The following is a 23,686-nucleotide window of genomic DNA, read 5'->3' on the forward strand; positions in this document are numbered from 1 at the left end:
GGACTCCGCCTTGGTTTCTTGGCCAGCCAACTCCATCTCGTTTGTGCATGTTGCAGCATAAGGTAGTGGGCCCAACACACTTGATTCGCTGACCTGAGTTCTTTGCTTACGGATGAACGGTTTATGCTTGGCATGGTCACACTCGACGACGATGGTTCTGGCGATCTTCCTTTCACACCCTCTCAAGGTCCCTCTTCGAGGCTCTTGGGGCCCTGGTGCCTGAGAAATACTTACATTCAACGTACCTAAGTATACGTGGACTTCAACTCGTATTCGTATTGTAGTCGCAGACTTCTATCTAATAATTGACAATGAACGGTGTTGTGCCTCGCGGATGCCATAATGTTAATACCACGAACATTAGAAGTTTGTCGAAATCGTATGATACAAGTACACAGTCAGACTAGTATGCGTGTGCTTCATCTTTGTATTGCAGTCGTAGACTTTCTATCTAATAATTGTCGACGAACGGCGATGTACCTCGCGGCTGCTATAAAATATTAATACTACGTTACTTACTTAAGTACATTAGAAACTTATCGAAAGCGTATGGTACAAGTACACGATCAGTCAGTCAGTCTGGCTGGAATAAAGTGAAAGCGCGGGGTTAAAAAAAAGCTTCTATCATAGGTAGGTTCTCATATCCCATTATTCCATTATTGCGTTGTTCTGATATTACGTTAGTCCTCTCCCTCAGCTAAAAGGTCATACTCACTCGCCTCGGTCTTCACGATAGGCATGCGCATGTTCATATGTTGATCCGGTCGAACGATGTGTACGTCTTTCTCTGACAGGAGGACGTGTTGGTCTGCCCAATTGATGTGGTGCGGACCGTCAGTTAGCGGAAGGTTCTCGTGCACTTCGACTTTTCCGTGCGCCACATTTTCATCCCGGGACTTCTTGTTAGGGAACCTGTCGTATATGAAATCGTATAACTGAGATAGCCAGGCGTTGAAACCAGCGCCCCAAGTCGGACGGGCGCGGACGTTTTCGACGAGTTTGGTGAATTGATATACACCCAGAGCGGAGAAAGTCAGAAGGATGGAGAGCAAGGCGATTGAAAAGAGTTTGAAGAAGAGAACTAAAGCTGAAAAAATAAAGACAAAGGAGTATTCAGCAACGCGAGGTATTTAAATGAAATGGTTGTCATAGACAATGGGACATACCGAAGAGTCCGATTACGAGAGCACTGAAAGCAAGGGCGACAACTATTGCGAAGGATACGGAAGCAGATAAGGTGAAAATAGAAGCACCCCTGTACGATGGTAATGAGTACTTGACTTCCTACGCAGTGATTGATAACAAAGGAACTTACAGGAAGGTTGTAACAGGGAAGAAGCCGAGTGCAGCATTAATTGCTATGTACAACTAAGAACATTCAATCGTTCAAGTCTGATTAGATTAGATGGATGAAGATGTGATAACCCACAGATAATACAGGGTAGACCTGGCTGAACACTTTGGCACGTTCGTAGGCAGGGACAAGGTACGCCTCTTGGATCCTTCACGTGTTAATGTGCCTCAGCGGAAGAGCTCAGGGATAAAAAGCGAGTCATGACATAACACACCTAGAGGAATGGTATTGCACGTTGGATACACTCCTATCGAAGAGCTGGCGGATATTCGTCTCAAGTTCGGACTCGGCCTCTTCGGTGTTTGCGTTTTTGGTGGTGGCCATGGAGAGATGATCCGAGCTTGGAGAATGCAGACGGAAGGAGCTTTGTTGCTTGATGCACTATTGACGGTGGAGTGAGCTAAGATGCGTTATTTCTTCCGTGGAGCGCCTTCGGCTTTATGTTGGGCAGTCGCTGCGCTCTAGAGAAGCACGACACGCTAGGGGACGTGTCGCCACGTTTGCCACGTGATTTTAGACTTTAGTTTGCCAGACTTTAGAGCAAAGATTCAGTTCGGACTGTACTCTGCTGAACCGTTAAATCTATGGACACGAACAGTCCAAATTACACAAATGCAGTGACGTGCGAAGAGAGCGAGAATCGTTCAGATGATGCGGTTTCAAAGGAAAATACATTGTGCGACATGAACTTGCAAAATTGGTAACTTCAGGCTGAGTTATATTCTAAATTGGAGTAGTTGTTGGATGCTAGAGGCTTCTGACTGAAGACATGCTCCATCAATTCACAATACAGCTGAGCCTTATACCCTGGCATAATTCTTGAACCATGCTCATTCACGCTTCTATGCCACTATGTGGTTCATTCTCACTCAAGATCCGATGGCGCTATGCAGTACCATTTCAATTTTCATCACGTCCGTGTATTATAATTGTATTGATATTGGCTGAAACGCTGGGAGCATGTGCGAGAGTGATCGAGGGTAAAGAAAATGTGATTGCAAAGGTGAACCAGGGTGACGGCGAGAAAATCGGGCGAGAAGAGGAAAACACGAGCGTTGAGCGGGCTGATAAAGTGGAGAATGGGTCAAGTGATGTTGTTCCGTAACCCCACATTGAATTCAGTCAAGGGAAGGTGTGAGGGTTGCGCTTGTGTGGCGTTCGGGAGAAGTAGGCGCAGGCGCACGTTGACTATGGTTCGCGGGCCGGACCGGGTTCGTTTTTGTGCACCTGTGCCGGCACATGGTTCCTGATGTGGCCACAGCCGCCAGACAACCGGTGCTGAGGGGATCAAACGGCGGGAAGAAGTGAGAAAAGAGCGTTATTTTTGGAAACAAGATCCATCCGGGGTCGACGAGCTGGGCCTCCTGTGCTTCGCCGAGCTGCTGACCTGGCCCGCTGCATCTACGCAATTTAAAAGGGTGGCTCACGAGCACGGAGGTGGGCGAGACGGAAGACTTCTTGTTGCGGATAACTTAGCGCAGAAGTAATTTCTGAATTTCTGTGAATTTTGTGATTGGCCCGAGTGAATTTCAGGTGGAAATAGAGGAGAAAAGGGAGGACGGATCGGTCTAGATTCGAAGGAATACCGGCCTGCAGCATCGTCTCTTGCACTCTCTCCACCACAATGTTCCGGCGCTTGCCCGCCATCACCTACCCTGCATAGCACTCTCCTCTCTTTCTCTGACTGCGACGGCCAGTCGTCCTTTCCCACAAGCGACGACACCCAAATCCCTTAGATCCGGCCAGCGAGCATAGTACAGCGTATATCTATTGCGCGTATCGGGAAACTCTCTTCCTACTTTCGGGCCCTCCATCTGTCGTGTTGTGTTCTTGTTATCCACCAGCCGAACTCGGTCCTTCACCTACCCTTACTCGACGGCCAGCGCACCTCCGTAGCATCCAGCAGGCGTCTTGGCTCTTTCGTGTTCTGTCAGACGGTTAATCCGTCGCCAACAAACCACAAGTTCCGTCTACACAACAACGCGCTTCTGTGCGGAATATGGCGAACTATCTACCCGTTCTTCTCGTCTCTGTCACCGCAGGTATGCCCGATGATGCCGCCCTCCAGCCTCTTCCGCGCGGACAGGTCGATTATCTATCACATAATTGGACGGAAGAGGATGTTTGGCGGTCATGGAGGAACATGACAAAGCAGAAGAATGAAATTGCAAACGGCGTCCGCCTAGAGAACGCCTCCTGGCGAACGTGGATGAAACAACGAAACAAACTGAAGACTGTATCGCCGGAGACACTTAACTGGTGCGTACTGAGATCTTATCTCTCTCCGGGAGGTACATCTAAACGAACTTTATCATTTGCATCTAGGCTTAAGGACTCGGACGTGACATGGCTCTATGGTCCTCTTCACACCGCCGTTGACTGGACGCCACCTCCCAAACCTGCTATCTCGCCGCCAGCAGCTCCCCAAGCTAAAGATGACGCCTCTGCTCCATCACCAAAGTCACCTGGTGCAAACAGTCTTTCTTCACCATCAAGTAGCGTGGCACTCGATCGTTTGAACCAACCAACCGGACGATATGCTCTTCCCCCGCACGAAGGTGGCACGATGAAACCCATTCTCAAGCATCGTAGTATCGCGGAAATGTTGACCAGTGCTTTGCCACCTGCTCCTTCTTGGGCTGAGGAGTCAAGTGAATTCACTCGGGAGGTTGATGGTAAAGATTACGAAACGAGGGATAATAGATTGCACGTACATCCTCAACAAGACCGACAAGAAGCCTCAATGTCGGGTCGAGGAGGTCGTCCCCCTCTTTGCCATACCAGAAGTGATACGAGTGTTCTCTCGCGTTACGGACATAGTGGCGCGATTAAGAAAGCCCATGTCTCGCCCCCACGTGTTGCGGAAGGTGCAGCAGACCATTGCCCTAGTTCAGGTGACTCGTCTCCTCAAGCGTACAGTGGTTCTCTTTCTCCCAACCAGCGGACTGGCGCTTCCAATAACTTGGCCGATTTGGCATTTAGCGTGGGAGCTAACAGAGGTGCACAATCAGGTGGACAAAGCACTTCGTCACCTTATCGGAGCACAATACCGCTTGAGGTCGTTGAAAGCAGTGGAACGAGCATTTTCACGAATGACACAGCGAGTAATGGGCGCTCTGAAAGCGAAGGAAGCATGATTTCACCCGTGGCTTCTTTGGCGCCTCAGAAGAAGCACATCAGCTTTAATGCTATTGTCGAACAATGCATCTCCATTGACGGTAGTTCGGAGCCTATTTCCCCGTCAGTGCGGGGCCATGCATGGTCGACGTATGCTGATGATGGGTGAGCGTGCAGATCCTTTTACCTTCCTTCTATTTGTGAACCTATGCTGACGATGTTTGTTTTTCTGCGTCTCCGGGTCGTGTCCCGACTCGGACACGGACGTGGGCTTTGACAGGTATACCCAGGATGTCGAAGATGGTTTGTATGAAGATATCGGTACAACTTTAGCAGGCAACTCGGATTCGGAGAATGAAGTAGCAGTTGATGAGGAAGAGGAAGATGAGAGGCTGGAGATTAAACCTCCATCAAGGCGGTCATCCTCCGGCAGTTTACAAGACTATCGCACTGCTTTTGCCACTCAACAAACGCCCACATCCCGTGCTGCTCCGTCTGATGCTTCAGAGCGACCACAGTTCCGACGCTCATCAACAGGAAGCAGCAGGTTCAGCCGATCACGAAAGAGTGCTTCTGCAGGCTCCGGTTCTGGCTCTGGGAGTAATAGTGGACGAACGAGCGAGGCTGGACGTAGCCGATCAAGTGTAGCACTAGATAGAGAGCACGTAACTATTGCTCCAATTGCACCGACTATCCTCAAGACTGGTGGCGCTGAAGATAACGAGGACGGGGTGCTCTATATGGCTGGCTCGCCTTTTCCAACCTATGGTGCGATGCTTCCTTCCTCGATAGTCGTCGAATATATGCTGAAGTATGGTTTTGAAGGTATTGAAGCAAGCTCCTCTGGCAGCAGTAGTGGTTATGGATACGGGTACGGTGGGTACGGGTTTGGAGAACATGTGAGTGCAGGGCGTAGCGACGCCTTCGAACACTTTGAGCGGGGAACCGATGCGGGTGAGCTGGTCTATCAGAGCCCGAATGGTAATGTCTATCCTTGGGGTGAAGGTGACGCTATACGCTTCCGCATGCAGACCGAGTATGGAGTGCCAAGTCCTCCAAGATCTCCTCCCGTTGCCTACGGACTGAATCCGCAACATCAGTCGTTTGCATATCGGATGGGCTCTACAGGTCCGTCTTCATCCCACGTGGTGGATGACACCGGTCGAATCGTGCCTGGACCTCTCGTACGCAGTCCTGGGGAAGTCTCCGACGAAGCAATATTCGAGCAATTTGATCCTGTGGAAGGACCGCTTGAAGCGCCTCGCGATGGACGTGAGCGTGGCGTTGATGGCCAGCAAAGAGGAGATGATACTGTATCACGAGCACGAGCTAGTGAACCGCAAGCGGGAATCCGCCGTGAGGACGATGCTGTACGAATAATTGAGCCCCAACCTAGTGGCAGTGCTGACAGCGTCGATTTATCCGGTTCGCCTCGCGAGCGGGAGCCTTCACCTGATTTTCAACCCAAGATCAACCCACGTATAGCGAGTTTGAAGTCTGAAAGCGGCTGGTGTTCCCCTCCGTCTTCCCCACCACAGACGAATACCGAGATCAACACCTCTCTTGCACCTTCGTCCACCACTTTAGCGATCCCGACGCCAGGGATTAGTCCCGCGCATGAACAAGAGTATGCACGGATGCGGACCCCTCCCGATTCTCCTGTTTTGCGTTCTGGGCTGCTGTCTCCACCGGACATGTCCCCACGTGGGCGGTCTATTTGCACCTCACCAGTCTCTGGATCTGCGACGTCGTCTTCCCAGGCTCGATCTGAATCTCGCTCGGTGTCAGAAAGCAGAAGTGATAGTCGTGGTCGCTCTCGAACTCGTAATTCATCTCTTGCTTCATCCCCGGAGCAAGGTGAGCAAGAGCGCGGGCGATCAAGGTCTCGATCAACAGCCAGTGGTGCGAACTCGCCTCTCGGCGATAACGGTTCCCCGAGTATGCGGGGTTCATCTCTTGCTATTGGTGGTATTGGCGTTGGTCTGGGTATTGGTGGGGGATGCAGTGCGCAGCATAGTGGACGCGAGATCCGAGACGGTCGTGGTATTCGCTTGTATCGCAAGACAAGTGAAGACTTCATTCGTGGGAATAGTGCCGATGGTAAAGGCGGTCAGTCGGATGTTTACCCGTCACATGGAACTCGTGGACGTAATCGAGAAGGGAAGCGCGTGAGTGAGTCGCTTTCCCCTCCGGTTGTTGGATCGCCCCCGGTGGACAGAAGGAGTGCTGTGTCGCCTCCACATGCGAGTGGTGTATATCGACCGATTCCGTCGTCGGGATTGAGGTCGTATCCTGCAAATTTGCCTGGACGTTCGAATTCGGGAGATTCTATACGGTCTCTTGGGTCTGATAGGAGTAATGTGCAATCGCCTGACGGATCATCCTTGCTGAGTTCTCGGCGTTCGAATTCTAGTAGGAGTGGAAGCCGCGAGCATACAGACTCTACGTCGGCCGATGAGACGCTGTCGACGTCAGCCTCTACGGTTATTGGGAACGGAAGTACGCTACCACCATGTATTCCTGAGGAGGATGAAGTGAAAGTACGGACGGGACACCCTTCAGAGGTACAGAATGGTGTTGAGAGCAAGGATTATAATCAGCCTCGATCGCAAGACAGGTCATCTTTTTCACCTTCATCTACCATACAGAAGCGGGAGGAAGGCGGTAGTAATAGACATTCCCCCACTATCGCTTCCTCCTTATCGTCACCGAAAGCCGAGGGGACAATGAATCCGGATCCTGGAAAGACTAGAGTATCGTCAAGTTCCAATTTGTCTTCGCCTGCGGGAGCGGGACGTAATAAAGCAAACGGTGCGTCTGAAGGTACAGGAGATGGTACGGGAAAGACATTTGCTGATCGCACTGCAGACCTTATGTCTTCCGCTCGTACGCTCCTGGGAACCTTCTGGAACAGCAGCAACTCGTAATGTCATGATCCGTCGGTCGGTCGGCTTCTACTTCTTTTTCCTTTTTCCTCGACCTATACATATCTGTTACAGTGTATTTTTTATTCTTGCCTGTATCGATGTGAATTGTCCTTCTTCTGTCTTACCTTTTATATATTACTCGTTTTCTACTCCATCCGTGTTGAGCTACACTCTTCTCCTCTCTGTGTCACGCCTATTGTCTGTTGTGTTGACATAACACATTTTCCTATCAGTTTTTTTTCCTCCATCGCGATCTTGTCTCATTTACACTGCTTACACTCACCACCTCAACCACAATCACATACAGCACGTCTCTTCTATACAGTGCACCGTCACAGCAGTATATCCAACTACCATGTTCCATTCCTACTTCGTTCTCACTCCTTCAGCGGTTTTTCGTTTCTTGGTATTTTTTCTTTCATCTTTTTCCCTCGAGGGACTTTATGTGTGTCGATTTCATTTATCCATTTAGCTGAGGGTTTCCTTCCATGTTCTGTGGTCAACGGTCAATTTGGTGCAGGTGCAATTTTATTGTGTAGTACGCTATTTTCTTTCATATTTTTTGTGTCTAGGTTAGGTGGCTTTTTTCTTTCTTTCCTTTCCTTGTCTTGTGAGTACATACATTTCTTACATGTAATTGCAATGTCGCATTGTGTCTGCGTAGAAATGTTGCTGTGAGTTCGTCAACACTCGAGTCTGTCAGGTGCTGTTGTGGTTTTGCATGAAGCGGCGTAGTCTTACAAGGTAATAAACATTCTGTTTCTATTTACCAAAGCTCGGAACTAAATATAGTGCGGCTAAACTACACTAATAAAGGAAAAACAGAGAGAAGAAGGATAAACCATGCGTGCGGGAAAAAAGCGTATATACACGTTTTATATATACATGCCAACTAACTAACCGCCACCAATCTCAAGCAACTTCTCGATACTCCTCCCGAGGTCACCACCCTCAGCTTCCAGTACCCACTGGGCGACTTCACGATCTACAGCGGGGAAGATTTGGAGGAGTGTGCCGAGGGAGGCGTCGGCGGCGCGTGCGTGGGCGAGGTCGATCTCTGCTTGGACGCCTGCGAGGTCTAGCGCGGGTGTTGGCGTCCGTGAGAGACCTTGACCTTCTGGACCCGTTGTACCGGCGCCTGGAGAGAAGTCAGAGGAGAGGCGGGATGGGAGGGGGGAGATGAACTCGCCGCCTCCTGGGCGGGTGGGATAGGTACCTGGGCCGATACGGGAGGGAGTGGGAATGGCGCCGAAGCGGGAGTCGGGGGTGCTCCAGCCTGAGTTTGATGAGCGAGCCGGAGTGTTTTGTGGACCGGTTTGGGTGTTGGGAGTGGAGGGCCGGATGCGTGGTTTGTAAGGCGTTTGGATGGGAGGCGTGGATGGAGAGAGGGTGTCACCTCCTACATTCAATTCAGATGGGCCCGCCATTGCAGTACCTCCGGGAAGACTTCCTCTCCGTCCGCTGCTGACACCCGGGGGTAAGGTATCCAGTCCGTCGAGTGCTTCACCGAGGAAACGACCGAGAGCGTTGAATGGTTTACCGATTGCGTCACCTGTCTTTTGGAGGAAGCGGCGTGTGTCGTCTGCGAAGTTCCCACCTGCTGTACCGAGACCACCGAGAGAAAGAGAAAGAGGCTGGGCGGACTCTTCGCCTGCATGTGGGGAGGCACCTGTCGACGGACCCAGATCCGGACCAAGACGAGGTCGTTGAGGCGTTGAAGGTCCGGATGTAGAAGATAAAGCTGAGAGTGAGGATGAACGTGAAGGCGTGGTGGGTCGTGATGACGGTTGGGAAGCAAAAGGACTCGGTTTTTCATTGGGTTCTGGAGAACCGGGGAGATCGTGGATGGCGAATTCGACGTTACGCTCGAATTCCTCGGCGGTGATGTGCGAGAGGCTGGTGTGGTCTAGAGTTTCGATAAATTGTACGGCACCCATCTAGAACGAACAGCTTGTGAGTAAATTTCCACCAATCGTGGAGTGGAGAGGACAAACTAGGCTAGATAAGTAGTATCCTGCTTCGCTTTGCAGTTTTTGCGGATTCCGGAAGCGTTGGATGTATCTATCAAAATATGAGAATAGGACTACGAGAAGGATAGAAAAGCATACTCGATATTTGAGATGAGGTTTGGTGGATTCGCTTTTAACACGACAAAGATTAGGATTGGTACGAAGGAGTCTGCATTCTCTTCTTTGTGAAGGTGCCTGATTAAACCTATGATAACGCGTCGAAGAAATTAGCATTTCATAGTTTTGTGAAATAAAGGGACGAGCTGACCGAATATGACCTTGCAACAGTTGAGTACGCAGATAAGTTTGTCACGCGGCGCTTTGTAGTGGTTTATCTTCAGTAACTCTAAGCAATTACAAAGAAAAACAAATTAGGGAGACGGAAAGCATATGCTGAGAATAGAGACTGCATAGACTGCACACCTTGCTGAGCGAACATGAGGAATCCACCGCCATCCGCTGAGTCCGGCACTTCGAGGTGTTTCTCCTCGATCCAACTGAAGAGCGCGATTCGTTGTGCGAGTATTCCATCTCGCTCCAAGTCGTCCGTTGTTATTGGACGAGGAGGTTGAGCCTCGGCCAATTGAGGAACAAACGTGCTGTAGGTAGAAAGGTCACTATTTCAACGCAGATAGACTACAGGGCAATAAAGGACGTACAATTCATATAATCTGTTCATGACCAGTTTCTCCATTGCCTCCATCGCGTTATCAAATTCATCTTCCGTAGCGTTTCGCCAGATGTCGGCATCTCGCATGCGTATGGAGATAAACTGTACTTTACATGCATCAACTTAGATTTTGAAAGCAACAAGCAAAATGCGTACATTCAGAAACTCGTTGATAACCTTAATTTGTTCGTTTATTGCAAGCGGCTTCTTCGCGAAGTTGCTCAGAAATCTAATAAAATGTTAGACTAGAGTCGCACGGAACGGGAGAAGGACAGACGAGCGTAGGTATTTTGCTACAGGTTCTGCACTCTTCGACTTCATCTGGTCCAAGAAGAGTTGGAAATCAAACGGAGGAGGTTCTCTGCGCGGATTGGGTGTATGCGACGTCGAGTCAGTCACCGGATCGGCGTTTGACCCGTTATCAGTGCTTGTATTTTGCTGCGAAGCGGGAGGAGCGCTTTGAGGTGTATCTGGTCGTGATCGCTGCTGCGCGGCGAACGTGGATATGGTATTGGGCGTGACGATGTTGGGAGGCGGTGCAATATCCACAGAACGTGTTCGGACCTTGGGAAGCGTGAACGATTTCGCAAGGTTGGCCAGTGAAGCAAGGCCTGAACCGATTCCAGGAGGAGACGCGTTTGCGACGGCGGTATCTCTAGGAACTGTCGTACTCGAAGGTACATCTACCGGTGAAGGTAAAGAGAGAGGCTTTGGGGGCATTGGATGACCGGTAGAGCTCGCCCATGCTTGTCTCGCGTCCGCTTCCTTCGTATCGGCGAGAGGATCGAATTCGCTAAGTACTTCTGCACTTGTGCGTGGTCTTGTGTCTGGTTCTGGTTCTGGTTCTGCTCCTGTACTCTGTTCGCCGAGAGATTGTTCTATGAGAACAGGATCCGGAGTCTTGAGCGGGGGTCTAACGGGACCTTGGACTTGGATACTCCAAGGATTTGAGTCAGCAGACTGCTCGTTTTCTGAGATAGATAGACCATTGAGGTCCGCTGTCAACGGCTCGGCATTTGCAGACATTATAAACAGGTGTCTAGAGGGGCATAAAATGAAGGCAGACAAGCGAGGTGACACAGACAACCCGCAGAAATGCGCAGTGTCCAAAAGTAGGGGTAGATCCTCTGCACGTGACTTCCCGATCTTAATTATCCTCGTCTGTTCAATTTGATGCAATCAAATACGCTATTACAATGATACACATGGACTCAGTTCTACTGCACAAGATCTCTTCACTTGCTGGAGAATGAATAGGCCAAGCAAAGCACAGCTTAATCACCATATCGCATTCTTAACCCATGTGCTCCGCAAACCTTCGTCATGTCGGGTCCAACGACAGCTTCCGCAAGTCAATTTTCAATCACATCTGTTGATTCTGTTCCTCCCCCGTCAGGGCTAGGCAACTTATGTCATACCTTCAATTTCAACGGTGGGTAAATCATGTATATTCCTGGCCTCCGTGTGACCCGTCAGTTTAACTTGTTCCTGCTTGTAGTGATGGAACCCTTGGAATGTGCGCTGAGGCAATTTGAAAAGGCATTCAAGGAGGATGCATCATCGCTTATTACTTTATGATTTTGTGCCGAATGCTTCTCGTGACCCTCCGCTTGATTCTTAATTCCGCAAACAACGCCGATAGCCCTTCAATTTTATAAATATAGTATAACCATCAAACCATGTCCCCGACCTGAATCGGGCCCTTCTGCCGTCCTTCCCCCAGCTTCTGCGCTGCTATCTCCAGCCTTCAACCACCGTACTGGCTCCTATACGGCCCGTCAACATGTCGTACGAAGGCAACGAGAAGAGTCCGTCAGGAAGCGCGTCAGACGAGAAGCAACGCTTTGAGGCTATCGAAAAACTTGCTGTTCCTCAGTATCAGGCCGATGTTGACACGGACCACATCGACGAGAAGAAACTCCTCCGCAAGCTGGATTGGGCTTTGATCCCCTGGCTATCGTTCTTGTATTTACTCAGTTTCCTGGACAGGACGAGCATTGGCAATGCAAAGGTACGTTGCTTATATACATGAAACCGTGATACCCACTAAGAGAGTCAACAGCTTTATCATATGGAAGAAGACCTCGGACTGACGGACACGCAGTACTTGATTTGTCTTTCGATCTTCTTTATCTCTTATGCTATATTTGAGGTCAGTATCTGCCTAACCGTCCGCTGACAGTAATCGCATTCTGAGCATATTCTGCTACAAGGTTCCGTCAAACGTCTTTCTCAAGCGTTTGCGTCCTTCGATATGGCTTTCGTTGTTGATGTTCTTTTGGGGCGTTATGATGGTCCGCTATTTTTTCCGTAGCAAATACAATTCTATTAGTTAACCGTAATGTCTTCAGACTGTTCAAGGGCTTGTTCATGACTATGGCGGCTTATTAGGTATGCGTCACTCGTTTTTGCGCATCAACACAAGTGCCTAACTATGCGCTTCTCAGCCATGCGTTGGATGTTGGGAGTGTTCGAGGCTGGCTTGTTTCCTGGCGTAAATTACTACCTGTCCTGGTAGGTACACACTCAACGTGCTGGATTTTACATTGAATAACACAATTGGGATATGTAGTTGGTACAGACGTACTGAGTTCGGAATCCGTGCCGCTGTTTTCTTCTCGGCTGCTACGGTTTCGGGCGCATTTGGTGGACTGTTAGCAGTATGTATCTTCCTTTTTCTCGAGACTAAGACACTCCACTCCATTGATGGATTTGCTCTCCCAGGCTGCGATTTCCAACATGGAAGGAATTGGCGGCAAACCGGCCTGGTAAGTCAAATTTCATTCATGCTAAGTGTACCAATTCACTTAGACATATTCCAGGGCATGGATATTCATTCTGGAAGGTCTCGCAACCGTAATCGCAGGAGCAGCATCGTTCTTCATCATCCAAGACTTTCCTGACACCGCTCGCTTCCTTACTGAGCCCGAACGTGTCTTTGTCATTCGACGGTTACAGGCAGATGACCAGTTCTCGGCCGCTGGCGAAAAGCTCAAGTGGAAGTATATCTTCCAGAGTTTCTTGGATTGGAAGACTTGGATTGGCAGTAAGTGACTAATGCAACGTATCCGAGGTTCGCGACCGATTGAGCTGATTATTTGCGCAGTGCTTGTGTATATGGGTGCAGATGGCCCACTCTATGGAGTAAGAGCACAACGATTGTTCAGAGATATGATCTAACTGACGATGTTCAATTCAGTTTTCTCTGTTCCTGCCGAGCATTATAAACCAACTCGGTGCGTCTAAGCACTGACTCTCGTAACCGGTATTTTTCTGACCACAGTGCTTCTAGGTTTTACTGCGACTCCTGCTAATTTACTTACCGTCCCGGTCTACGTACTCGCGTGTATCGTCACCTGTTGTGTCGGGTTTTTGGCTGATAGGTTCGGAAGAAGGGGATATTTCACGCTGTATGCTGCATTTTTTTCTTGGTCGGTATCTCAGGTACTCATTGCTTGTTTCTAGATGCTTCTTCGTAGTTGGTAAGTAGTCCTATGGACTTCATTTGAAGGTCTAGATCAAGGTTACTGAAACTTGCATGATCTCGTAGCTGCTGCAGGATATATTATTCTGATATTTTCGAGATCTGCTGCTTTGTCGTATTTCGCGGTCTATCTTGCTGCATGGTACGTTTTTCGTCTATATATGCGCTTTCTCTGCTGACGCTATGTTCAAACTTTGTAGTGGAATCTACCCGTTAATACGTGAGTGCCTGATTGCGATCCCGTAAAGCTTGCTGATGCTAATTGAAATCGATTCCAGCTAATATAATGTAAGTTGGTCGGGTATAGTCAGTTATCCGTTTCCATCCATAATGAATATATTTCCCAGCGCGTGGGTATCCAATAACGTTGAGGGCTCGTACAAACGGAGTGTTACGCTAGGGATGGTTATCAGTTTGTGAGTACTTATCTGTTTATTTTTGAACTCATGATTTGGAGTAAGTTTCTCACGTAACTCATGTTTAGTGGAAATATTAATGGAGCGGCTACTTCAAACGTGGTATGACTATCTAGCAATTGTTTCGTAGTCCAGATCGAGATAAATAATTCAATTTCTTTGACCTGCAGTACCGAGCACGCGACAAGCCATGGTACACACTCGGTCACGGCATAGTCCTATTATACATCGGGATCGGCTTCTGCGCAGCTACGGTTATGTTCATCCTGCTTCGTAGAGAGAACTTGAAGCGGCTACGTGGAGAACGGGATGAGGTTATCGTTGGAGTGAATGAAGGGAGGCCTGGCGTAAGTGAAAAGAATGGAAGATATGAGAATGTGGAGGATGCGAAGAGGGATAAGGGAGATGGGTGGAGTGGGTATCTGTACACGCTGTAGAGGGAGGGTTTTTTGGTTGAAAGCAGTGTGTATTGCTGCACAATAGACGTTGGGTATGTACAATGTTACGGAGCTTTCAGCTATGTTATGCCTTGTAATGAATATGAATTTGTTCACAACGATGCCCCAGGTTGGGGGATGTTTTATTGCAGCAAAGCAAATACGACATTGAGCTCCTTCATATATCATACTCTCGACATGTCGCCTAGCCTCTCGGAGTACACAAGCGAAGTCTCAATCAGCTAAATGTGAGCCCGCCCTGAATTAGAAGCACCGACGCTACGTTTCCCGCTTAGAACTAATTTACCCATCTCTGGTCGGAGACGTTGAACGGCGGGCAGCTTCGATTGACACGCTTTATTTGGAAGAGGACTTTTCGGTGACACAGTAACAATTTTGCTGCGAGGCGAAGATGAAGGGGGAGTTGTAGCTGATGCTTTACGAGGCTGTGGGCTTCTGTGAATAGGTGTCGGCAGGGAGCTTGTGAACGCAGATTTGTTTGAGGTGATGGATTCGTATGCAAGGTGCCTTGAACGGACTGACGCGCCTGGAGTTTCACAACGAAGTGGTTGCTCCGTCTTGTATTTGCTTTGTGTCATTGCCAGAGAGTTGGAGGGGATGCGATGAACTGGAGTTGATGGAAGGGAAGAGCGATCGCTGGCATTGGCGGGCTTACCTGGAGATGGTATGAAGGTTTCCGTTTTTGTGTGGAGTCCTAACGCCGTTTCTATTGACTCCACGAGTGTTCGGTCTTGTTCACTCCCTTTTTCGAGCATAGAAGTAGGAGTGGCCAGCGACGTAGCCGATATGTTGTGTATATCAAAGGAAGACCTAGGACTGTCCGATTCAGCTGAGGAATCATCTGAGTCAACGGCCTGGAGTAGACGAGCATGAGCGACAGTATCCCAGTCCCCCAGTACCGCATCAGAGGCAAGTGGAGCTGACAAAAGCTCTTCAACAGCACACCTACGCCTCTCAATAAGTTCTTGCACCCGATCCTTACGTACAGAAGAAAATAAATCAGAAATCCCAGTGTCAGAGATATCCGAGGGACTAGGAGTCAAAGGGCCGACATCATCTCCGTCATCCTCAGAAGAACTGGTAGCCTGAAGAGCAAGACGTTTCCAGTACTTAGCTATCTTCTTTACGCGCTTTGCCTCCTTCCGAGCAGAAAGTGCTATGTCGACCATACAGAGGTATTGTTCAGGCGTGCGAGGACCAGTGATTGGTGGTGGCTTAGGGAATACGTTTGACCAGGGGCCGGAGATATCGCGTGCGGCTTCTTGAATGACGGAGATGAGCTCGTCTTCGAGGCCTACCACGAGGCCTGATTCAACGAACGTCTTGGTGGTATTGATAACGACTTGCATGAGAGGAAGGGAGAACAGGATGCCGACGAGTCTGGTCTTGACAAGGTCTTCAGAGCAAAACTCAGTTGCGTCTCCCGGGGATCCACAAGGATATTCACCGCGATTCGATACTGGATGTGAGGAGGAAATCTGATCAAGTTCGGCCTCGAGATCAGCGATATGGGACAAGAGAGCGGAGACATCATCTGTTGCGATGTTGATAGTTGTAGTGTAAACAGACGGTGCTGACGAAAGAAGGTGAGAGTCTGAACTGGAGCGACTGAGAGAATGCATAATCAAAGAACGAAAGAGACGAGTAAATCGAAGGAGTGCAGGGGCAGGTGGTGGTGGTGGTGAGAGAGAGATGAGGGGAGTCAGGTTCGGTCATGGGTGACGGCTGGTCGAATGATCTCGAGGAGGCTGACTATTGGCAACTCAAATGATATGAACAGTTGACGACTCATATTATAGTTGCTTATGTAATCAACTGCTGAAGATCGGGAGCATATAATGATGCATTTCTCTTCGTCACTCCTTTACCTCCTACCTTTACTATCTTCCTAACCCTCTACCCCTAACACTATGTTGTTACTTCTGTTCTCTAAGTCTAGTCAAGTCCTCTACTTGCAAGCATCCTACTAGTAGGCACTCTACCTACTACAATATAGGTAATAAACATTACTATACTTGTCTCTCTAATCTACTATTGTAATGCCTACACTAAGTCTCAGATCCTACACTAATACTACTGAGCTAACTATACTGTCCTTTAACATAAAGTATAAGTAGCCAGTCCCTTTATAATAGTTTGTACAATAGTTACTCATCCCTCTCCTCCCAACTTTTTGTCTCCCTTCTATCCCTTCTACTCCTTACTCTGCCTCTTACTCTGCCTCTCCTTTATTGTCCTCCTTTTTTTCACATTCCTCTTCCTTTTTACATTTGTATTTGTACTTCCACATTGTTGACCAATACTAAACAACTTCTTTAATAATTCTATGTATTCATGTTCTTCTTCCTACTCTACAGTACAAGCAACAATCAATGAGTACATGTGAGTATGCTTGTAACAATGTCCATGTTGGATCACTCCTAAGGTACAATCCTCTCTCTAACCCTGTACATACTCTCCTTCCTCACTCTACTATTCTATACTTAACATTCTTAATAGACTCACACTGTGTACCTTTACATTCTCTAGTACTGTCTATAACACCATTTTGAATAACAGAAGCAGTGACCACTACTCACCCCTTCTGAGCTGAGTCTGTCCACACCTTACACATTGCCTTCTCCCTTCAAGCCAGAATGTCCTGGAGATACACCTTACAATTAATGACTCAGTTTACTACACCTCCTATAAGATACTGTAGATAGACAATAGAGTACATACACACAAACACAATTTAGTCTACAGTCCAAACCTGCTTGTTTAACACTCTGGATCTCAATCTGTATACACTACTCACACTCACTACACACTGTTATAGTGTGTTCATCTTTTCTTACTTGTTGCCACTTACTAATCTAACATCAGGAAAAAGTCTAAATTCTTGTATTACCTTATAATAGTATAAAATAAGTGAAAAAAGTAAAAAAAGTAAAAACACTTAGAACAGATCTCAGTTTCTGAGAAAGTGATACAAGACATTATAAAGTCTGGAAGGTTTGTGTATTTTGTAAACATAAATAAGAGTTATTCTCCTTGACAATATATAAAATGTATTACAATGGATCTCTGAAATTACAAGGTTAAATCACCCTTGTTGAGTATGGCAAATATTATAATTGTTTATAAAGCTCTTAAATTGTTTTAATATCTTTCCAATAGTCATTTTTCCTTACATCTGTTTGTTATTGAAATAACAGTTTATAATTATATTGAAACATTATATAAATACATTATATCTACAACAATTAGGGGTGAGACAGTTTGTGAGATTGATTGGCTAAGAGTGTGGGTGTGAGCATTGTCAGTGTGAGTGGGTAACTGGATTGAGGAGATGGATGAACTGTAATGGCGTGTAGCAAGTGTGAGTGGTGCACTGGGGTTGAGATCCGGAGCGTTGAATGAGCTAATTTGAGCCGCATCTGTACGTGCACACTGCATACTCTGACTACGTCTCGCAATCGGAGGTGCAGTGAACTGAACCGTTGACTGAGGGGTGTATTCCTGGGGCGTTCTGGCCTAAAGGGAGAGCTGCACCTGTGAGACAGGTTTAGGGTGATTAGCAAGTGGCAACAAGCAAGAAAAGATGGACGCACTGTGGCGGCATGCAGCGAGTGTGAGTGGTGCATGCAGATCAAGATGCAGAGTGTTGGACAAGCTGATTCAGACTGCAGACGAAATCCTGTCTGTGCGCGTACGCTCTATTGTCTATCTACGGTGTCCAATGGGGGGTGCAGTAAACTGAGTCATTGATTGCAAGGTGTATCTCTGGGACGTTCTGGCTTGAAGGGAGAAGGCAATGTACAAAGTGTGGATGGACTCGGCTCAGGAGGGGTGAGCAGTGGCCACTGCTTCCGTTATTCGAAATGGTGTCATGGACGGCACTGGGGAATGTAAAGGCACGTGGTGTGAGTCCATCGAGGATGTCAAGTATAGAATGGTGGGTGGGGAAGGAGAGTATGCACGGGGTCGGAGAGAGGATTGTGCCTTGGGAGTGATCCGACATGGACATTGTCGTGAGCGTGCTTGCATGTGCTCGTCGATTGTTGCTTGCGCTGCAGAGCAGGAAGAAGAACGTGAATACATGGAATTATTGAAGAAGTCGTTCGGCATTGGTCAACAATGTGGAAGTGCGAATGCAAATGCATAAAGGAAGGCGAGCATAAAACAAGAAGGACAACGAAGGAGAGGCAATGCAAGCAGCAGAGCAAGGAGTGGGAGGGATGGGAGGGATGAAAGACAAAAAGTTGGGAGGAGATGGATGAGCAACTATTGTGCAGGTTATTGTGAAGTGGACTGGCTGCTTATACTTTATGTTGAAGGACAGTGTAGTCAGCTCAGTGGCATCATCGTGCAATCTGAGGCTCAGTGTGAGCATTGCAACAGCAGATTGGAGAGACAAGTACAGTGTTGTTTATTACCTATGTTGTAGCAGGCAGAGTGCCTGCTGGTAGGACACTTGCAAGCAGAGGACTTGACTAGAGAGAACAGAAGTGACAACATAGTGTTGGGGGCAGAGGGTTAGGGAGATGGTGAAGGTAGGAGTAAAGGAGTGACAAAGAGAAATGCATCATTATATGCTCTCGATCTTCAGCAGTCGATTACATAAGCAACTATAATATTAGTTGTCAACTGATAAGAACATTTCAATTCAATTATTGTATTTAGGTATAAAATAAAATTATTGATCTACTTTGTAATATAGTAAAAAGTAATATAACATGTATATAGCTTTCTAAACACACTAATGTGATTATTACAAGTAGATGAAATATTTTTTACAAATATTGTAAACTATTTGTATAAATAGTCTAAGTATAATATACATATTATATACTTATAGTATTCTTTTATTAAGATAATAATAATATAACAAGTGCTCTTACACTATTATATACATTAATATACCTTTTACATAAATTATAAGGCAACAATAGTTATTGTTACATTATTATATTATAAATATAATTCTTTCTTTGAAATTATAATAAAAATGTAATGCAAGCATAATACTTTAGACTATCATACAAAGTTAGTATAATACTTGTAATAGATTGTATTTATCTATAACACTTACTTAGCCTTTATATACATTAACATGTTTTATACAAACTTTACAATTGATTTGCAAGTCTTCTAATTACTTTACAATATACATACAATACTTATGTTACTTTACAAAGTCTACAATATATTATAAGAAATATGACTTTTTCCTAATGTATGTCCAGGAGTCCTGCTAATACTTTCCAACATGTTATTACAGATTCTTAGACTGATAAAATTACAGAATAGCTATAATCTGATTTGACTCTGTAATAATGACAGTTGAGATGGAAGTTTCCATGATTGTATCCATTTCTTCTTCTGGTTCTCATGTAAAGGAGATGACAACACTGGAACCAACTTCAATATTTTAAATAGTATTGTTTCAGGGTAATTATACTGTGTACATACTACTTAATAAGGAATAGGATTGATATTGTTATACAAACAACAATACTGTCAACACTTCAACCTACATTAATTCAATTGTGTAAATGTAGGACCTCTGACAGTGTACACATTGCATGTCTGGAAATTTGTTTCCTTGATTAATGTGGGAGCATATGAATCTACTGAATACACACTAATATCCACATTGTACTTACTCACTTCTTAGTTGAGATAACCCAGATACAACTTGCTACACATTTGTAAAATGTTCCTTTCCATAATATTCTAAAATGGAGAAAGTACACTAAAGTTGAATGAGCTACCAAAAAGTTTGTGTATCTAAACTAATACTATGATAGCTAATACATAGACCTGTAATTGTACACAGGTAAACATAGTTGTTATTGTCTATAGTATTGACCCATTAGTAAAAAGTAGTTCTGAGCCTTGAATGTATTAGTGTTGTCAAGAAATGTTGATTCAGATGGCCATAACACTGTTGAGTTAAAAATTGCTAAGGTAAGGAAAGTATAAACTCAACATAGTGTAATACAACAGACTAACCCAATTTGGATGCAAACAATGATGGTAAAATACAACACTCAGTATCCCAAAAATGCAAATTTGAGCTGTATAAATATATTCAGCTTAATCTAACCTACAAAAGTATGTTTTTGATTTTTTAAAATATTGAGATTCAAGTGAGTTATTTCCAAAAAAAAAACTCTTTTTTTTGGTACCAAATGTACAGAAATGCAATTTGGTGAAATTTTGAATTTTTTCCTGAAGATTTTTGCCACTTCAGTTAAATATCTATTATATAATTATTTCCTTATATAGAACACGTGCCTGATGAGTAATGTACATTTGATTAGTAAATAGAATGAGGAATTAATGTTAATGGAAAATGTACACAATGCAAAGGTTTCAAGTGTGCTGACAAATCAGCACAATCAGTATGCTACTGTCAACAAATTCTGTTTAACTAGCCAGATTTTCAAGCTCAAAAGTTTGCAATTGAAGAATTGGTAGAAGGCTATGAACACAAGGCAGTTTTTTATCCTAAATTCTATTGTGAATTGAACTTCATTGAACAGTGCTAGGGTTATACTAAATTCAACTACCAGATGATGCCTGCCCCTACTATTAAAGCTCAAATGGAAAAGCATGTTCAAACATGCTTTGATTCTATTCCTCTTGATTTCTTTCAAAAGTAAGTACTTTAAATCTTTCTTTCTTACAAAATTGATTTATTATATGTTTTGTAGGTATTGTAAATTTGTAACCAGTCTGCTCAGTTCATGGATATATATAGAAAGGGGTTGACAGGAGTACAGGCTTAATGGGCAAATAAGAAATACTATAGCCATAGAATCCTTCCAGCTAGTATTCTGGCTAAGCTGTAAAACCATAATCTATATTTTTTTTTGTATTTACAAGTGCTAAAAAAATGTTAATGTCTACTGCTCGATTTTTGCCATCAGGGTCCTTCCTAATGGGAAAGTGGCTGTGCTGTGACTGATGTGACATACTATGTTGAGTTTATACTTTCCTTACCTTACATTACATATACTCAGCCATAAACACTGTACAGTGTCTGTTCCCCCCAGATTGTACAATTTTGTATCTGCTATTGTTACATATGTAGAGGCAATGTCCTGTATAGACACATCTGTAAGTTAAGTTCTGCCCTGTGTTAGAATACCAGTTTTATATGAATAGGACATACTGTATTGAGTGGAGTAAACAAACTTCTGTTTACTGTATTCAAACCTTGGATACACAGTGGCAGCTCATGACAGTTTGACAGTTGCCTACAAGCAACTGCTCCGATTTTTACCAAGATTAATGTAAGCTTCTTCCAGATTAACTTACTGTAAAAAGTGAACTAGCAATATTAATCTCTGAAGCAGATGGCTAGAACAGAAGGACTATGAGCAAGAAAGATAATATTTCCAACACCCTTCAGAAAGCCATTAACATGTAAAAGGGTCAGGACAAAGAAAAGAGATTAATGTAACAGTGAGTACTAATGTCTGAAATGTAGGAGAGTTGTAGGGTAGTAATGAGTAGTCTTGATCTGATGTCAGCAACAGTATAGAGGGGACCTGAAGGCTCAGTAAGGGGACCCAGGCTACAACTATTCTACACAACAGAAATACAGAATGCAAGTACTAGAACATAGTTAGAACTTGCAGAACAGGTAGAGAGAGAGAGTAAGACAAGAGTAGAGTATATAGAGTAAGCCTAAGAGTACAGGACTACCTAGAGTAAACAAGATCAAGACTACAGGACCAGTCTGATCTTGTACACCTATATATACTAAACTACACAAGAGCACTCAGGGAGCATGAGCCACAAAGAATGATAAGCCACAAAGAATGAAAGAAAGGAAGGTTAAAGATAAAGGTGCAAAGAATGAAGGGATGGACAAAGGGTAAGAGACTATAGAATGAACAAAGAATGAAGGGGTGGTCAAAGGAATGGAATGATAAAGTAAGGAAGAGTAGTAGTAAGAGTCAGCATACATATAGTCTATAGACAGTATCCCTGAGGGACAGAAATCCTGAGTTCTGGTACAGAAGGGTGTAGAACCCTTGGAACTGAAGGTACAAGAGTAGAGAATCATAACAGAATTAGGATAAGTACTAGATACTAAAACTGCTTAAACAGCTTGACTTAGCTTAGCCTCCTCTATATCAGAGAGGGCTTTACTACTAGTAATAGAAGAGGATTTAGAAAGCTTTCTAGCTATAAGAAGTAAAGAAGAATAAAGGATTTTGAAGGGAAGAGAAGATAATAATGAATGTAAAGAAGAAGAAAAAAACTTCTCTTCTTTTTTTTCTGTACTATGCCAGTTGCTATGGTGATCACTTAATACTGAAACATATAACCTCTAACATACATATGTTTTACAATTTTTTTAACTATAAAAATTGTACTAATAAGTAATATAGTAGATTATAGTACTTTTTATATATATAGTTTTGATTTAATTATGATAATTTTAATTCTTAGTATTTTCTCTTAAAATTATAGAATATTATAGAAAATATGTAAAGAATACTAGTACCAAATTTTTATATATAGTTATAATAGTAATTATTGTAATAAAAAATTCGTAAGTTATAACTATAAATTCTGTATTATAGAAAATAGTAAAATCGGACTTAAAATCGTATTCTTAATAAGTAGCTTAATACTTAACTATTAATTATATTATAAAATACATAGTGACTACATATAATATAGTACTTATTCTAAAAATTTCAGCTACAAATAGTGTCTCCTTAAATTAATATTAAATGTGTTGTGTGTGGGAAAACTTTCTGTTCACTAAATCAGTACTGATCATCAAAATTCTAACATTCCAACACTAATATCTCAGCTTCAACTCATTGTTTTTTGCTCAAATTTCGTATTTAAGTTATATCTACTGTAGGCTACCTGTATGTAAAATTTCAAGAAATTTTACTAAGAATTGAGGGGGGTATTGTACAACTGAGCATTAACTGGTAACTGAGCACAAACTGGTGAAACACAGTATAACTCCAACTGTGTTCATGCTTCTGTAGATACATATAGAAGTGGAGCACAATGTGGCTCTAATCTCCACTACAACTCTATTCTTGGGCAATTCTTTCATGCATCTTTAAACTTTAAACTTTCTAAACCCTTTTAAACTTTTACCACCCTTCTTCTATTCATTACCCCTTTTAGTTTAGTATTGATTCCTTTGTAGTGTAAACATGGACTCTCCTACACTGACTGCCACCCCTACTGTCCTGCCAGATCAGCAGTTACAAGTAAAACTAGCT

At 44.8% G+C, this 23,686-nt stretch overlaps 5 protein-coding genes across 5 annotated transcripts; 2 read left to right on the plus strand and 3 right to left on the minus strand.

Annotated features, from left to right (window-relative positions):
* Nucleotides 1-613: 613 nt before the first annotated feature.
* Nucleotides 614-1,775, minus strand: FOMMEDRAFT_16883 (uncharacterized protein). Its single transcript, XM_007262455.1, has 6 exons — nucleotides 1,569-1,775; nucleotides 1,430-1,502; nucleotides 1,316-1,368; nucleotides 1,167-1,255; nucleotides 720-1,087; nucleotides 614-669 (listed from the first exon to the last, which is right to left on the minus strand). Exons 1-6 carry the CDS (start codon nucleotides 1,676-1,678, stop codon nucleotides 649-651), a joined length of 714 nt encoding a protein of 237 aa, XP_007262517.1. The 5' UTR covers nucleotides 1,679-1,775; the 3' UTR covers nucleotides 614-648.
* Nucleotides 1,776-3,018: 1,243 nt separating this feature from the next.
* Nucleotides 3,019-7,732, plus strand: FOMMEDRAFT_16886 (uncharacterized protein). The gene is made up of 2 exons (XM_007262456.1): nucleotides 3,019-3,613; nucleotides 3,680-7,732. The coding sequence occupies exon 2, from the start codon at nucleotides 5,212-5,214 to the stop codon at nucleotides 7,396-7,398; it is 2,187 nt and encodes a 728-aa protein (XP_007262518.1). The 5' UTR covers nucleotides 3,019-3,613; nucleotides 3,680-5,211; the 3' UTR covers nucleotides 7,399-7,732.
* A 562-nt stretch (nucleotides 7,733-8,294) lies between these two features.
* Nucleotides 8,295-11,105, minus strand: FOMMEDRAFT_144395 (uncharacterized protein; the record flags this gene model as incomplete). The annotated part of the gene is made up of 8 exons (XM_007262457.1): nucleotides 8,295-9,335; nucleotides 9,393-9,459; nucleotides 9,507-9,612; nucleotides 9,676-9,753; nucleotides 9,831-10,006; nucleotides 10,067-10,179; nucleotides 10,234-10,306; nucleotides 10,355-11,105. Coding segments are annotated over 8 exons (2,405 nt in total), but the record flags the coding sequence as incomplete, so codon positions are not given.
* A 700-nt stretch (nucleotides 11,106-11,805) lies between these two features.
* Nucleotides 11,806-14,414, plus strand: FOMMEDRAFT_102033 (MFS general substrate transporter; the record flags this gene model as incomplete). The annotated part of the gene is made up of 18 exons (XM_007262458.1): nucleotides 11,806-12,088; nucleotides 12,140-12,229; nucleotides 12,291-12,371; nucleotides 12,429-12,468; nucleotides 12,525-12,591; nucleotides 12,650-12,737; nucleotides 12,802-12,845; nucleotides 12,900-13,123; nucleotides 13,184-13,221; nucleotides 13,277-13,313; nucleotides 13,370-13,487; nucleotides 13,543-13,559; nucleotides 13,628-13,703; nucleotides 13,762-13,781; nucleotides 13,840-13,849; nucleotides 13,909-13,977; nucleotides 14,046-14,079; nucleotides 14,148-14,414. The coding sequence occupies exons 1-18, from the start codon at nucleotides 11,861-11,863 to the stop codon at nucleotides 14,412-14,414; spliced, it is 1,548 nt and encodes a 515-aa protein (XP_007262520.1). The 5' UTR covers nucleotides 11,806-11,860.
* A 242-nt stretch (nucleotides 14,415-14,656) lies between these two features.
* On the minus strand, nucleotides 14,657-16,057 carry FOMMEDRAFT_25592 (uncharacterized protein; the record flags this gene model as incomplete). Its single annotated transcript, XM_007262459.1, has 1 exon — nucleotides 14,657-16,057. One exon carries the CDS (start codon nucleotides 16,055-16,057, stop codon nucleotides 14,657-14,659), a length of 1,401 nt encoding a protein of 466 aa, XP_007262521.1.
* Nucleotides 16,058-23,686: the final 7,629 nt, after the last annotated feature.

This window comes from Fomitiporia mediterranea, assembly GCF_000271605.1.
Source record: "Fomitiporia mediterranea MF3/22 unplaced genomic scaffold FOMMEscaffold_1, whole genome shotgun sequence".
Taxonomy (NCBI): domain Eukaryota; kingdom Fungi; phylum Basidiomycota; class Agaricomycetes; order Hymenochaetales; family Hymenochaetaceae; genus Fomitiporia; species Fomitiporia mediterranea.

Coding starts and splice junctions, on each gene's coding strand:
- FOMMEDRAFT_16883 (XM_007262455.1), bottom strand. CDS start 1,678: ATGGCCACCACCAAAAACGCAAACACCGAAGAGGCCGAGTCCGAACTT. Junction 1,503..1,568: donor GTGCAATACCATTCCTCTAG/GTGTGTTATGTC, acceptor TAACACGTGAAG/GATCCAAGAGGCGTACCTTG. Junction 1,088..1,166: donor TCTCGTAATCGGACTCTTCG/GTATGTCCCATT, acceptor TTATTTTTTCAG/CTTTAGTTCTCTTCTTCAAA.
- FOMMEDRAFT_16886 (XM_007262456.1), top strand. CDS start 5,212: ATGGCTGGCTCGCCTTTTCCAACCTATGGTGCGATGCTTCCTTCCTCG.